Source organism: Perca fluviatilis, chromosome 24 (genome assembly GCF_010015445.1).
Source record: "Perca fluviatilis chromosome 24, GENO_Pfluv_1.0, whole genome shotgun sequence".
Classification (NCBI taxonomy): domain Eukaryota; kingdom Metazoa; phylum Chordata; class Actinopteri; order Perciformes; family Percidae; genus Perca; species Perca fluviatilis.
The window spans coordinates 4117904-4131449 of NC_053135.1; the positions used below are offsets into that span (position 1 = coordinate 4117904).

The 13546-nt window shown below is 40.8% G+C and overlaps 2 protein-coding genes across 6 annotated transcripts in view; one reads left to right on the forward strand and one right to left on the reverse strand.

Moving 5' to 3' along the window:
* Window positions 1-14: 14 nt before the first annotated feature.
* Window positions 15-2693, forward strand: LOC120554447 (gamma-glutamylaminecyclotransferase B-like). The gene is made up of 2 exons (XM_039793332.1): window positions 15-188; window positions 1667-2693. The coding sequence occupies exon 2, from the start codon at window positions 1689-1691 to the stop codon at window positions 2157-2159; it is 471 nt and encodes a 156-aa protein (XP_039649266.1). The 5' UTR covers window positions 15-188; window positions 1667-1688; the 3' UTR covers window positions 2160-2693.
* A 111-nt stretch (window positions 2694-2804) lies between these two features.
* Window positions 2805-13546, reverse strand: part of LOC120554449 (FERM, ARHGEF and pleckstrin domain-containing protein 1-like) — a 58151-nt gene continuing 47409 nt past the window's right edge. For 4 of the 5 annotated variants that reach the window (XM_039793335.1, XM_039793337.1, XM_039793334.1 and 1 more), the window contains exons 17-28: window positions 13174-13255; window positions 12961-13022; window positions 12221-12396; window positions 11991-12121; window positions 11728-11796; window positions 11548-11637; window positions 11121-11203; window positions 10686-10798; window positions 7983-8143; window positions 7054-7161; window positions 5518-5669; window positions 2805-3802 (exon numbers count right to left, since the gene is read on the reverse strand). In XM_039793335.1, coding sequence (XP_039649269.1) covers window positions 3727-3802; window positions 5518-5669; window positions 7054-7161; window positions 7983-8143; window positions 10686-10798; window positions 11121-11203; window positions 11548-11637; window positions 11728-11796; window positions 11991-12121; window positions 12221-12396; window positions 12961-13022; window positions 13174-13255 — 1303 coding nt within the window. In that variant the 3' untranslated portion in view covers window positions 2805-3726. The remainder of the gene's footprint in view (window positions 3803-5517; window positions 5670-7053; window positions 7162-7982; window positions 8144-10685; window positions 10799-11120; window positions 11204-11547; window positions 11638-11727; window positions 11797-11990; window positions 12122-12220; window positions 12397-12960; window positions 13023-13173; window positions 13256-13546) is intronic. The other variant, XM_039793336.1, reaches the window with a different exon arrangement.

Below are 13546 nucleotides of genomic sequence, written 5' to 3' on the forward strand. Positions count from 1 at the left end.
AGAGCGCCTCCTGTGGACGATAAAATAACCAACAGTTGTGATAGAAGTTTTGCCATTGAGAACTGCGCATGCGCTGTTCACACAGGTCATCTGTCTGTTTTCCGCAAGAAGCACCTTTTAAAATCGTTTTAAATGAAGCCATAAAACGTCAAAAGAAGAAAAAGAAGATCATCTCCATCACATTCCTGGTAAGGCTGTACTCCTTCAATGTAGGTTACATATTAGAATCGCTTTTAGCCGTTTAGCATTGTAAAACAGCGCTTTAAACACGGTTGCTCCTGGTATTTGACGTCTGTTTTCTGTGTTTGTAATAACCTGAACGCCTGCTTATGTACACACATCAGGCTACTCTTAGACGTATGTGTGTTCACCAGTTGTATTTAGTCAAGTGCTGTATTTACTTCAGTACCATTTTGATGTACTTGGAATTTCCTTGAGTATTTATTTTATGCCAACGTTACTCTACTTCTACTCTACTACATTTCAGAGGTAATACAATTATACTAGGCTATTTACTCCACTAAAATGATGCATTGTCAATAATCATAATCCAATTCTGAATGAGTACTTTTACTTTTGGTACTTTTTGATGCTAATACTTACATTTATACGTAACTTAAGTACCATTTTGAATGCAGGACTTTGACTCCTCCATATATACTGTGTTGTTGAATGACCTTTCATTACACTACATTACATTACACGTCATTTAGCTGACGCTTTTATCCAAAGCGACTTACAATTGCTACATATGTCAGAGGTCACACGAGCCCATGATGGTCTGGAGCAACTAGGGGTTAAGTGCCTTGCTCAGGGACACGTTGGTTGATGTATCGCAGTGGGAATCGAACCCGGGTCTCCCACACCAAAGGCATGTGTCATATCCACTGCGATGTACCTCAATAAAAGCAGGCCTTAATAAGGTGGCAGAGACACTTCTGCTTCTTAAACACCTGGATAATCTGACCAGTGCAAAGAGGGAGATTTTTCTTTTTCAAATGGATGCTTCACTTTTGAGAGAACTGTGGAAGGTGTTTATTCAAGACATCCCATGATGTGTGCAAAGCAACGTTCTCAGACCAGTTTTCCAAGTTCTGTGTGCTGTTTACACTTACAAAGGTAGACATAAGATAATAGAAAATGTTAAAGCTGGAGGGTGGGGGTGTGGCTTTGACCAACTGCCACTTTGCTCATTTGAAAGCCATGATGTCTCTCTCTCATGGGTTGGCCAAATTCTCTGGGCGGGCAAAGTAGAGAAAGGGGAGGTAACCTCACTTGTTATGACCTCATAACAATTAAGATTCCAGATCGGATCATCTGAGCTTTCATTTTCTCAAAGGCAGAGCAGGATACCCAGGGCTCTGTTTACACCTATCACCATTTCAAGCCAATTAGGGACCACAAGCAGGCTGGGGGAACTCATATTAATGTTAAAAAACCTCATAAAGTGTAATTTTCATGCCATGGGACCTTTAAAACTATAATTCCCCACAGCTTAAGTACAGGTATTAAAATGTAGCATATTGTTTAATGCAACCAACAGTCCAAAATCATATTAAATTAAATCAAAAGAAGATAAAAAATAAATAAACATGGTGACAAGTTGCTCAGCCAGCTTTATTTGAATGCCATGACCAAACTACTGCTTCCTTGCTTCATTTTACAGGTGTCTGCTCTCCTGTATCCACATGGCTCGCGTCTTCGTGTATGGCACCCTCAAGAAGGGGCAGCCCAACTACTACCGTATGTTTGAGAGTGCCAATGGTACGGCGGAGTTCCTCGCCTCGGCCTGCACCACCCAGAAATACCCACTTGTGATCGCCGGCAAGTACAACATCCCTTTCCTCCTCAACATCCCCGGCCAGGGTCACCGAGTCCAAGGAGAGATTTATAAAGTAGACGACAAGATGCTGAAATTCCTGGATGACTTTGAAGGGGTTCCCACCATGTACCAGCGGACTCAGGTCGATCTGGAGGTGAAGGAGTGGGTGGGGAAGACAGAGGGAGAGGAGAGGCCGGCAGCAGGGAGCGTCACAGAAGCGTTTGTGTACAGCACGACTGCGTACCAGCCAGACTGGCCCTCACTGCCCTGCTATGAGAGCTACGACGCATATGGAGATCATGGGCTCGAGTATGTGACCAAAGAAGGACGAGACTGATGTAGCTCGCTGGAATGAGGAGAGCGGATCCAGAATAAAGAGCAAATATGATCCACAAAGTTGACCTGTTTTTTGTTTTTTTTAACCTCTACAAAGATGCCTCAAAATATTGTCTGCAGAGTAGGTGGAGAATATATATCAGTGACATCTCAAGAAAAAAATGTGTCTAGTTTTGTCAAGTTTGAGTACTTCATGACTCTGTCTGGAAAGCCTGTAAATCAGACTAGGAGGTTGTGTTGTGGTCCAGTTCCTACAGTATGTGCTGCATCTTTAAAAAAAAAACGTCTTAATGCATTTTAGTAGGGCAGAAGTACGACAATGTTTTCATCTTTTTAAAAGGAAACACAGCCTATATGTCAATATGTAACAGGTCTTAGTCTCATTGTAAATATACTTTAAAAAGGGCATTAATCCTGCTTCTTCTGTGTTATCCTCCAGTTCCTCAGGCATTCAAATAGTTGCACAAATTTGTAATGTTTGGCATGGTACCCAAACACTGTGTAGTTATTAAAATAATGTATGCCACACCTAAAACAGGTTTGTGTGTTAACTTCTCCTGAATTGTTACTCGTGATCATGCTCTTTGTTGTGTTGTCCTCATCCCCGCGGGGTTCTGTCCCTAGAGATAAAAACAGAATACCTCAATTTCTGAGTTGTCTCTTTATTTTCCATATGAACACAATCTTTTCTCATCTTTATTTAGAATAGTAAAATCCAGAAAACTAGAGGAGCACAGAAGAGAAGGTATTTGGCAAACGGACCAGTGAAATCTCTGTTGGCGTTGGAAGCAGTGTTAAAGTCATTTATCCTTCTAAACAAAGCAAAACTCACAGGAAGACATTGGGGGGAAAAAAAGAGGACATTTCACAGTGTATCAAAGTACTGTACAAAAAGGAACAAGATGGATCTAATTGTGTCCAAACTGGCATCACATTTAATTCATCTAATTCTACATAGAAAACACTGTCATTATCAGGAGTCTGTTCACATGCACACAGTTTAAAATCCTGGTTTCGGTCTTAATTCAAGCATTTTATGTACATGTAATACTCGCATTACAAAGGTGTCCTCATACAGGAATATTTAACAAGGAAATGCAGAAAAACTAAACTGTGCATAAACTCATGCTTCAGTGTCCCAAATACTTCTGGTAAGTCCCATGTATACCATTTATGTCTATCATGATGATAAAAATCCTCCTTGTTGTAAACATGATATGTTGTTGGGGGTGAATATTCAATCCGTGTGTGTGTGCATGTGAACAACACTCCAAACACTAAAATAAACTATCGGTAAAGGAAAAAACGTTGCCAGCAAGACTTTGTGTTGCCAGTTTGGAGTAGAAAAAACCCCCCAATGACATTATGAATTACATCGGGGACGACTGAAATCACAGACATCGCGCATCAGACACAAGTGGTGCAGAAAGTGTTATAAGTGGGAGGATCTCTGAGTGATTGGTATGTGATTGTGTGTCTGATATAATAAGAGTCTTTTCTGGTGTTGGTGCAGTCTGGAGTCCAGAGCTCCACCCAGGTCCAGCGTCTCGGTCTCTCTGCGCACGTCATCAGTAAAGGTCTTTCCTGGTGCTCGGCACGGAGCGGCTGGCAGAGCAGGTGGCACTGCGGATCACCTCCATCCACCTGGTGGAAAATGATGCTTCTTATATTACAACAGTTTATGTTTACTTTCTATATGTGGAGTCAAACTGTGGAACAGATTGGGTACATCGTTAAAGCAATGTCCAAGTATGACCCAGTTTAAAAAGCAGTACAAAAATATGGTTTTCACAAAATACAGGGAGGAGGAAGGGTTTTGACCATCACAGACTTATTTATTTGATTACTTTTTTTTTTTATGGTCAATATATACATAGGTCAAATTTCTTTTCTTTGTGGTGTAAACATTAAGCTATTATATAGTAGTGGAAAAGGGGGGATTAATTAAGCTTTTGCTTCTTCCTATTCCTTTTCGGACATGTTCAATTAATATTTAGTTTTGTTTCTGTGTTTTGTTCTTTAAGTTTTTTATTATTTTAATTTGATTTTCTTACATGTTCGAAATAAAGCATTCATTAATTCATTTTGAATAGTGTATAAGTGGACTGCACCAAGGTTATGTTTCTGTCTTTGAGTGCTAATGGTGCGTTCTTTTTGTCTTGTAATGGCGACGCTAGGTCGGCGTGACGTCACAATCCGATGGATTTTTGTAACATTTTTAGTAACATTTAGGATTCTATTCACCCAGTTATTGACATATTACACACATATATTTCACAGTTTGATACATGAAAATTACGTTTTGATTAACGTTAGGCTACTGCTCTGCTTTCTGCTCAAGACTCGGCTTGCAGATAAGGTAAGGTATTCGGGATGCACAATATATATATATATTTTTTTTAAATCGTCATCGCGATACCAGCTGCCGCAATAAACACATCGCGAAAGGCTGCGACATATCGCAAAGGACACTGGGAGCGTTTAAAGAAAATATCAGTAGAAAACTGCACTTTATAATGCAACTGTCATTCTGTCTTTGGTAGTGTATTTTATATTCAATACAATGTTCAATAAAAGAAGGTTGGTGTCCTTTCATTTGTTTTAAATTCAACAAGCATTTGTTGTTTTTTAGCAGAATAACAAGCAGCAGAAATGCAGAACTTAGTACACTTCAATATTTATTTATTTATTGCAAGTACATTGTTATCGCAACATTCAACAACATTATGTGTCATTTGTGCTATATGTAGGCTATTTGGGTTGTGCAATATGCTAGTTGTGCAATATCTCATTGCGCAAGGGCTGTGCTACACTTATCGCGGAGAATGCGGCCGATACAGTTGTTCTATAAAAAACTGCCAATGAAAGGCGGAGTTAATGTGCTTACTATATAGGTACCTGTCTAATGTATATGAGAGCATGTTTGGTGTTGCATGAGAGTATGTGTTGAGAGATGCTTATTTTCTATATTTTGTGTCTTTGTAAAGCTGCGGAACGGACAAAGTCCAAAACAAATTTCCCTTCGGGGACAATAAAGTATATCTTATCACATATTTTCCTCATATCGCGCAGCCCTATCAGGTGCACATATTTTTATTATTCAAGGCAGGTTTTAATGTGCATGGGGAGAAACCTTGCCTATGTATGAAGCAATCAGAAGAAATATTATAATACATCTTCTTTCCAAGCTTCTTAGACACCGTCATCAAAAGTCAAAACTAAACATTCAATCCCATTTCTGATCATCTGTACACCTGAATATTTCCTCTGAGAGTGTTGTTGATTGAAACTGCTACTCTTGTGTAAATGTATATATAATATATTAAGAACCCCATCCCTGATCACCCAAAATACTGTACCTTTCAAAGGTGTACTCGCTCTCTGATCTGAAGTAGTAGACGTGGGATTTAAAGTGGAGTTTGAAGACGTAGTCTTTATGGATGCTCTCCGACTCGGACGGGACGGTGACGGAGTAGCCCAGCAGAGGAAGGCTGGCCAGAGGGTAGTCGTCCTGTGAGCAGACCAGCCAGAAGGACAGGGAATCCTTAATAATGGTCTTTATGCAACATCATAATAATAATAATACATTTTATTTATAACGCACTTTACATTTAAAACGAATCTCAAAGTGCTACAGGGTTAAACCATCAATTTAAAAGACAGATAAAAGCTTAAAACCAGGAGAATAAAAGCAGCAGCGAGTTAATTAAAAGTCATAGGTCTTGGGCACCCGGATAGCTCAGTTGGTAAAGCGGGCACCCATATATATATATATATATATATATTATATATATATATATATTATATATATATATATTATATATATATTATATATATATATATATATATATATATATATTACTCCTCGGCGCAGCGGGCCTGGGTTCAATTCCAACCTGCAGCCCTTTGCTGCATGTCATTCCCCCCTCTCTCCCTTTTCATGTCTTCAGCTGTCCTGTCAAATAAAGGCCTAAAAATGCCCAAAAAATTATCTTAAAAAAATAAAATAAGAGCCATAGGTCTTGCTTAAAAGAAATGTTTTAAGTCCTTTTTTTTATTTTATTTTTATTTTTTTTAAACTCTCATTTGTCTGAGGTGCTCTCTGGCCATTCCAGAGATGAGGGGTGGCCGAACAGAAAGCCCAATCACCCATGGTGCTGAGCTTAATCCTGGGGAGGAGGAGGCAAACTGTGTTTGCAGAGCGAAGGGATCGTGTGGAGGTTAGAGGGGTGAGTAGTTCTTTCAAGTAGGTGGAGGCATTGCCATGGATGCACTGATGAGAGAGGAAAGAGACCTTTATATTCAATCCTGGTGGAGACGGGAAGCCAGTGAAGTGAACGGAGAAGGCCATATTTTCCATATTTTTTGCACTCTCATTAGGATCCTTGCAGCCCTGTTCTGGACATATTGTAGTCTCTGAAGACTCATGTTAGGGATCCCAATGAGCAGTGCATTGCAGTAATCCAGTCTGGATTACACAATGTAAAGAGAAGGTTGTACATATCTGGAATCAAGGAGGAGTTTATCTTGGGTGGCTGGGAAAAGGGGGCTTACATTTTAATGCCAGCCATTCAAAAGAAGACGGCTCAGGCCAAGGCAGAGGGGACAAATCCAGATCATTGCGGTAGATGACCGAGATGACCGAGCACCACCACGACCCGTGCTGCGGGCTTTCTGGAGGTAGCAATAGCCAGGGGAACAGGTCTCATTCAAAATGGGGAAAAAAAACATCTGGTTGATGCCAGATTTCAGTAAGGCACATCAAGTCCAAACACTTATCCAGTCATGTATGATGAGGCAGGATTTACATTCCCTTATCAGACCAATTCCAACACCACTTCATTGCCACGTCATTGTATTCTTACTGTATATATATATATATTGATATATCTAACCTGGTGTGACTTGTAGAAGAAGAGGCTGAAGTTGGTGAAGACCACCCAGAGTTTCTGCCAGCCGTTACTGTTCTTAAACTTCCTCAGCAGGTTACCTGACAGCTGGTTCTGAAAACACAAGAGAAGAGAATGGAAATTAAGACACAGGAGGCTCAGTGAAGTGAAGCAAAGTCACTGATTCCATTATAGTGTTTGAAATGGTGGGGGAAAAAAAGACAGGAAAGAGAAATCTGTTAGGTTCTAGCTCTAATTACACTCCTTCATGCAAATGCTAAGCCAGGACATCAAATATTACAATTAAAACTTGTTTGGCAGGAGGTTGGCACAGTGATACTTCAGGAATATTAAATATCCAGTAGTCTTGTAACTAGTGTGTCCAGTGAAATGTGGTTCTCTCCATTTATTGGAAGGTTTATTGCGTACTTGTAGTGACATTACGGGAGAATCAAGACATTCTCAGCAGCTGTGGCTTTTGCAGTACCTCTCTACTCCAGCGGGGGACACTAAACGACAGGCTGTGTGCTCTGTACCAGCAAACCACAGAGAGAGACACGGGCCCCTGAAGGCTGCCACGGGGCCTCGTCAACTCACTGGCCGGACTACTACTGGCCTCTAGTAGTGTCAGCGTGGACAGACAGAGGTGGCAATGGACAAACAGACAAAAATGGAAGGACATAGGAGGAGACACAAGGTGGAAGAGATGAAGATGGAGGTGTAGAAGAGAGAAAAGGACAAAAACACAGACATGAGAAGTAAAGTAAGACAAAGGACATTGAAGCAATGGTCCTTTGCCTGTGGAGAAGAGGACTGAGACGGACAATACATGCACAGAGATAAACACACAAGACTGGACTCCGAGGCTTGAGAGTAGGAACAGGTGTGTGATGTGTGGAGAGAGAAAGAGGATTAAAAGAGACACAGTCCGGTACCTCCACGGCAACACTAAAGTCCACCATGGACACACTGGTGTTGCGATGCCAGCAGACGTGCACGGTGGTGTTACCGCGCTGACCCTGGCGCTCCAGAGACGAGTGCGAGCCGCAGAGCTCTTCCTCCGACTCCAGCTCGGCTCCACCGTCCTCCGACAGCTCTGGGGAACGACGGGGGGAGTTACAATGTGCTGGTTAGCAGAAAAAACTGTGCTCTCGCTGGGGAGAATTTATAGAATAGACACATGAACTATCCATCATTTCATAAACTCTGTGTACACTTATAACAACTCAGGTACATTTATCTACAGAGCCCATTTATAAACAACAAATGTTGACAAAAGACCAAGAGATGGGTCTTTAGATGAGTTTTAAAGACATGAAGATAAAAACACTTTATGGGTTCCTATTAACAAGATTAAAATACTATCATCTGTGTTTTTTTTAAATACTGACTAATACAATTCGGGCTTTGGTATTAAACTCCTTTCATCTTCACAAAAGTTGCGACAGAACTTAATGCCAAAGTGTTGACAACATAAAACCCTGACAAACAAGCTCTGCAGCATCCTGAATATTGTTTTGTTACGCATAACTGGCTAATGTTTGGTATTTTAACCGGTTGCAGCTAGAGGTGGAAACTGCCACTAGACAACTTGAGTCAGAAATACTACGTTTGGTGTGAGCCTCCTGCTTTGGCTTCTTCTTTTTTCTTTCTTTTTTTTTTGCTGCTGATCAAGGGCAGATTAGGAGCCAATAGGCCCCTGGGCACAGACATGTACGAAGCCCGCACCCTGTCTACATAGAAACATGACACCCAAACTCAAAGAGTGTCAAAGAGTCTACTTTTACTCATTTTGTGTCACTTTGTAGCCGTTTTGCATCTATTTTCTTGTCATTTTGCGTCTTTGTAGTAATTTTGTGTCTCTTTGTAGTAATTTCGTGTCTCTTTGTAGTAATGTAATTTGGGGTCATTTGTAGTCGTTGTGTGCATGTTTTTGATCCTTTTGTGTCAGTCGTTGAGTGTCTGTTTGTGGTCGTTTTGCATCTCTGTAGTCATTTTCTTACTCTTTGTAGTCATTTTGTGTCATTTGTAGTCACTTTCTGTATGTTTGTGGTTCAGCGTGATCTCTGTGTTTTTTTTGCCTGGTAGGCCCATTCAGTAATCCATCCATGCTGCGGACTCCTTTTACAAGAGTTGAATTTGTAACAACAATCTGGCTTTAATAGACTCACTCTGCCTATTATTAAGTACAGCTAACACTACAAACATTCTCATTCTTGCTATTTTAGCGTGCCGGCAGCAAACACAGAAACATTTATAAAAGCAGACATGAATCAAATCATGACAGATTAATTAAATGTTAATATTCAGGCGGATTCAATAATATGAAATAACAACAGTAGAACCACAGTTATGGTTTTAACATGGCTGCAGGTCTTTGATGCAGAACAAAGTGCCGAGCCAAAACGGTGATCAAAGCAATTTCAATTTAGTCTGGAAAAAAAAAAAAAAAAAAAAAAACTTTTGTTGTTACTTGTAAGCCAATACTCTTCAACAGTTTGAGGTTAAACGTACATAGCGGGCGATTTAACCGAGGGACAATGAAGACGTCAAACCAAAGGTCACCAGGTGGAGGCCTCATTGAACATCGTGACAGGCGTTTATGATAAAGAATGAGGAAAAAAAAGAAGAAGAGAAAAGGGGGCGACAGCTGGTGCCTGGACCTACATATATCGGGTGACATTAAAAAAATATGATGAAAGACCACCTGGAACAATTCAGTGAGATTATTCATGAGGTGCTGACAGCAGCCGTCTGTCATGTTAGAGGGAAAGAAAGGGAGGGAAGGATTGAAATATATCCTCAGGTCCCAGCCGAAGTCCCTGCATCACATCAACTTCAGCGGGGAGATTTTTGGAAAGAAAAGCCATCGCGGCTGACAAATCCCATATGGAAACATACCCAGAAATAACTCTCCTGTGGGTTTTTTATGACTGAACTTTCTGGTTCCCACAGACAGTCCTGCAATATTTTGATGATGAAGTGATGTTTGGGCAGAATGAAGTTATTTGGGAATGATGGTTCAAATCCTCTGAATCAATGAGAACCTGAGTGAAAAATGATCATTCTAGTGAGATGCGGGCTCACAGACAGACCAACTCTGATGCAGTTATTTCAACTTATTAAGTTGATGTTTCGGTAAAACAATAGTTACCTGACCGGCATTTGTACTAACTAAGACAGGTATCAAATCCAGAACTCGAAGGTCTGACACACGCACACTTTATCAAAAAAAAAAAAGAAGTAAGAATAAAAAAAAAAATAAAAAACAGGACTAAAGTCAAAATAAAAAACATCTTACGTTCAAATAGATATAGAGGGAATTCACAAATAACATTGGCATGTAAACAACTTTATTAGGTACACCTGCACTACTGCAATTTAAAACCGCTCAGCCATACCCTCTCATTTTAAATGCCTATAATAATAATAATAATAATAATAATAATAATACTACAGGTCTACCTAATAAAGTGGACACATAAAAAAAATCTTGTTTTCTTGATAATGTACATTTGTGCTGCTAATGTACAACTGTTCGAGGTCTTTGAAATCCACAAACTGAAATAGAAGTAATAACTAAAGTCCAGAGTGAGTCTCTTACACCCACATACATTGGCTGACGTTGGCAGACTTACTGTTGTCAGAGAGGCTGGTGGACAGCAGGTCAGTGTTTGGGCTGCTCGTCTGCTCTGCCAGGTCGATGGCCATCCTGATGTCCTCCACCCACCGCTCCATCTCGGACTCACAGCTGGACACAGACAGAGAAGACGCAGAGAGAGAGAAAGAGGAAGAGAGAGAGAGAGAAAGAGAGAGAGAGAGAGTCTGTAAAAAATAGTTTCTTTTTGCATCTGCACGCTGTTGAAATATTGTTCTTATACACCTATTTTCATTTCTTTCATTCACAGTAGATAGGTTTTTAATATTGCGGCTTTCGTATCATTGTGAATTGTATCATTGTGAATATTTTGTGCCTGGTAGGCCCATTCAGTAATCCATCCATGCTTCTGACCCCTTTTATAAGACTTTGAACAAATATTTATGCTTATGTGTGTGTTCATGTACATGTATACCTGGCTGCTACAACCACAGACTGGCGCTGTCCAAACAAAGTGAACGAATGAGGGACTCCCCACTCCTCCTCACTTTCTCTGATCTGGGGAAAAACACACACACACACACACACACACACACACACACACACACACACACACACACACACACACACACACACACACACACACACCTCAGCGGAAGACCTCAGTAATTTTAAATTTGATCAATGCATGTCAACAAAAAATAATTATAACAACAACATATGCTGTAATAATAAGCCCCAGCATCCAAATAATACACACTTTTACCCTAAAACAGTTTGTAATGAATGACAGCAATCCAGGTTTCAATTCTGTACCAGTTATTCCTGCAGCACAGTGCTTAAAGTTACTCAAACTGAGAAAAAAAAGAAAAGCATGTTGTTAAGGGAATATGGTCACGTACCGTCATGCCATACAGGGGCAGCTGGCCGTGAACTTTAAACTGGTTGGACGTGGTCATTCCTCGACTGGTGTACACCAAGGAATCACTGAACTGGGGAGGAAGGAAGGGAAGAAGTGGAGGTTAGGATTTTATTTTTTGCTGATTTTTGATTCATTTTGAAAAGTAGCTGAAATGTCCTACCAAGAAGAACATCCTCTGCTGAAGGCCCTTCCCTGAGAGCTTGCTGAGGCAACCCAGCCTGATAAATTCCTGCAAGTTCAAAACAGACATACTAGAATAAATATTCGAGTATCAGAAAGAAAGCCATAATACATTTGCAGAATTTTGCAGGTCTTGTCACTGAACAATTTACGCCTCAAACATGAAAACTAACTATTTAAAAAAGGTAGTTACTTTGACTAATCACATCAAAGTGTCCAATATAGAAATGTAAAGAGTCTAACCCTCCCGGGGATGGCGAGGTTGTCGATGCCGGTCAGATCTTTCTTCAGCTCTAGAAGCTTCTGGAAGTTCTCCATCTTCATCATGGCGCCTTGGAGCTGTAGCACCATCTCTGAGATGTCCGCCAGGGCCGCTAAAGATGGGTTAAGGAAGACGGTTAGAAAAAAAACTAATAAAAGACACATTTAGTTGCACAGGTACAAAAACACATACACAAAAGACCCATGTGTACCTCTACAGTCCCTGAAGTCATCGTGGGTGGGCGGGTAGTGCTTGCAGAGCCTCTCCAGGATGAGTTTGTAGTGCAGAAGGCGGTGGAGAGGCCTGAGGAGGAAGATGTTGAGGGGAAGGTAGCAAACCCTCTGCTGCTCAAAGTCCCGACACGCAGCCTCCGCCTTCCGACTGGACCTGAGGAACAGAGAGGAAGGAGGAACGGAAAATGGGTGTGTTCCAAATGCTCCTACAAGGTTTGGTATGGAAAATGAAGTTAGTACTTCATGTCCTATGGTCCTGTGATAAGGTCCAGGAATTTTGGAGGGGGATACATGATAACTTATGTCGGATTGCAGGGACCCAGGTTCCATTCAGCCCAAGACTATTTGTTCTAGGGGATGGGTCAATCCTTAGCGGAATAGTTGAGCACATAAAAGGCTGGGTCCAAACTAGTTTAATTGTAGCCAGACAGATTATTTTAAGAGAACGGAGGAATGATGCCGTCAATCCGAGAGTGGGCTTGTGAGATTGCTAAGGTGGCGGCATTTGAAAAAAAATGACATATAAACGGTTTGCCAGACTGGATGTCTACACTAGGAAATGGGGAAGGTACTTGAGCTTTCTGGAGGGCTCCTAAGAAGCTTTGTGCCGTGCTTATGGTAATGTCATTTATAATAATAATAATAATAATATCCCTTTGGAAAGCTAAAGGTCTCGTGTTAATAACATTAGCCTTTCTAGTAGCCTCCATTCACACACCTGCAGGCCCGTTCCAGTTCGACCAGGCACTCTGAATGTTTCTGAAGATGAACTGTCAGCTGCTGCGGATGCAAAGACAAAAATTAGAAAATGGAAGAAAAAAAGAGAGAAAAACATAAAATTCACAGATAAGGCATTTATACTTCCTAATCCAAATCTTACACATGAGGGCTTGTGGTGCAAAAGAAAATAATAAGAGGGATGTGTAGTTACCCTCAGACCCTGAATGTTCTTCAGGAGAACGTCACCAATTCGTTGATAGTCTCCTTTAATGTGGGCATTAGATCGACCCTCCCTAAAAAAGAGAAAATAAAATAGGATCTTCTTTCACATGCAGTAGCATTAATTCACCAGCAGATGTCAGGCTACAGCTATGTTTATACCACACATGACTGGAAGATCTTCACTCCATTCCCACAATCCCATTCATCTAACCAGCAAGTCCTTGGGCCCTTTCCAAAAAAAAAGGTTTGCGTGTATGTTTGAGTGTGTGTCTCCTCCTGTATGTCATTACAGAAATAACACAGACAAGATTCCCATAACGAGTTCCCATAAGGACTTTGCATGTGCACATTTAGTTTAGTGC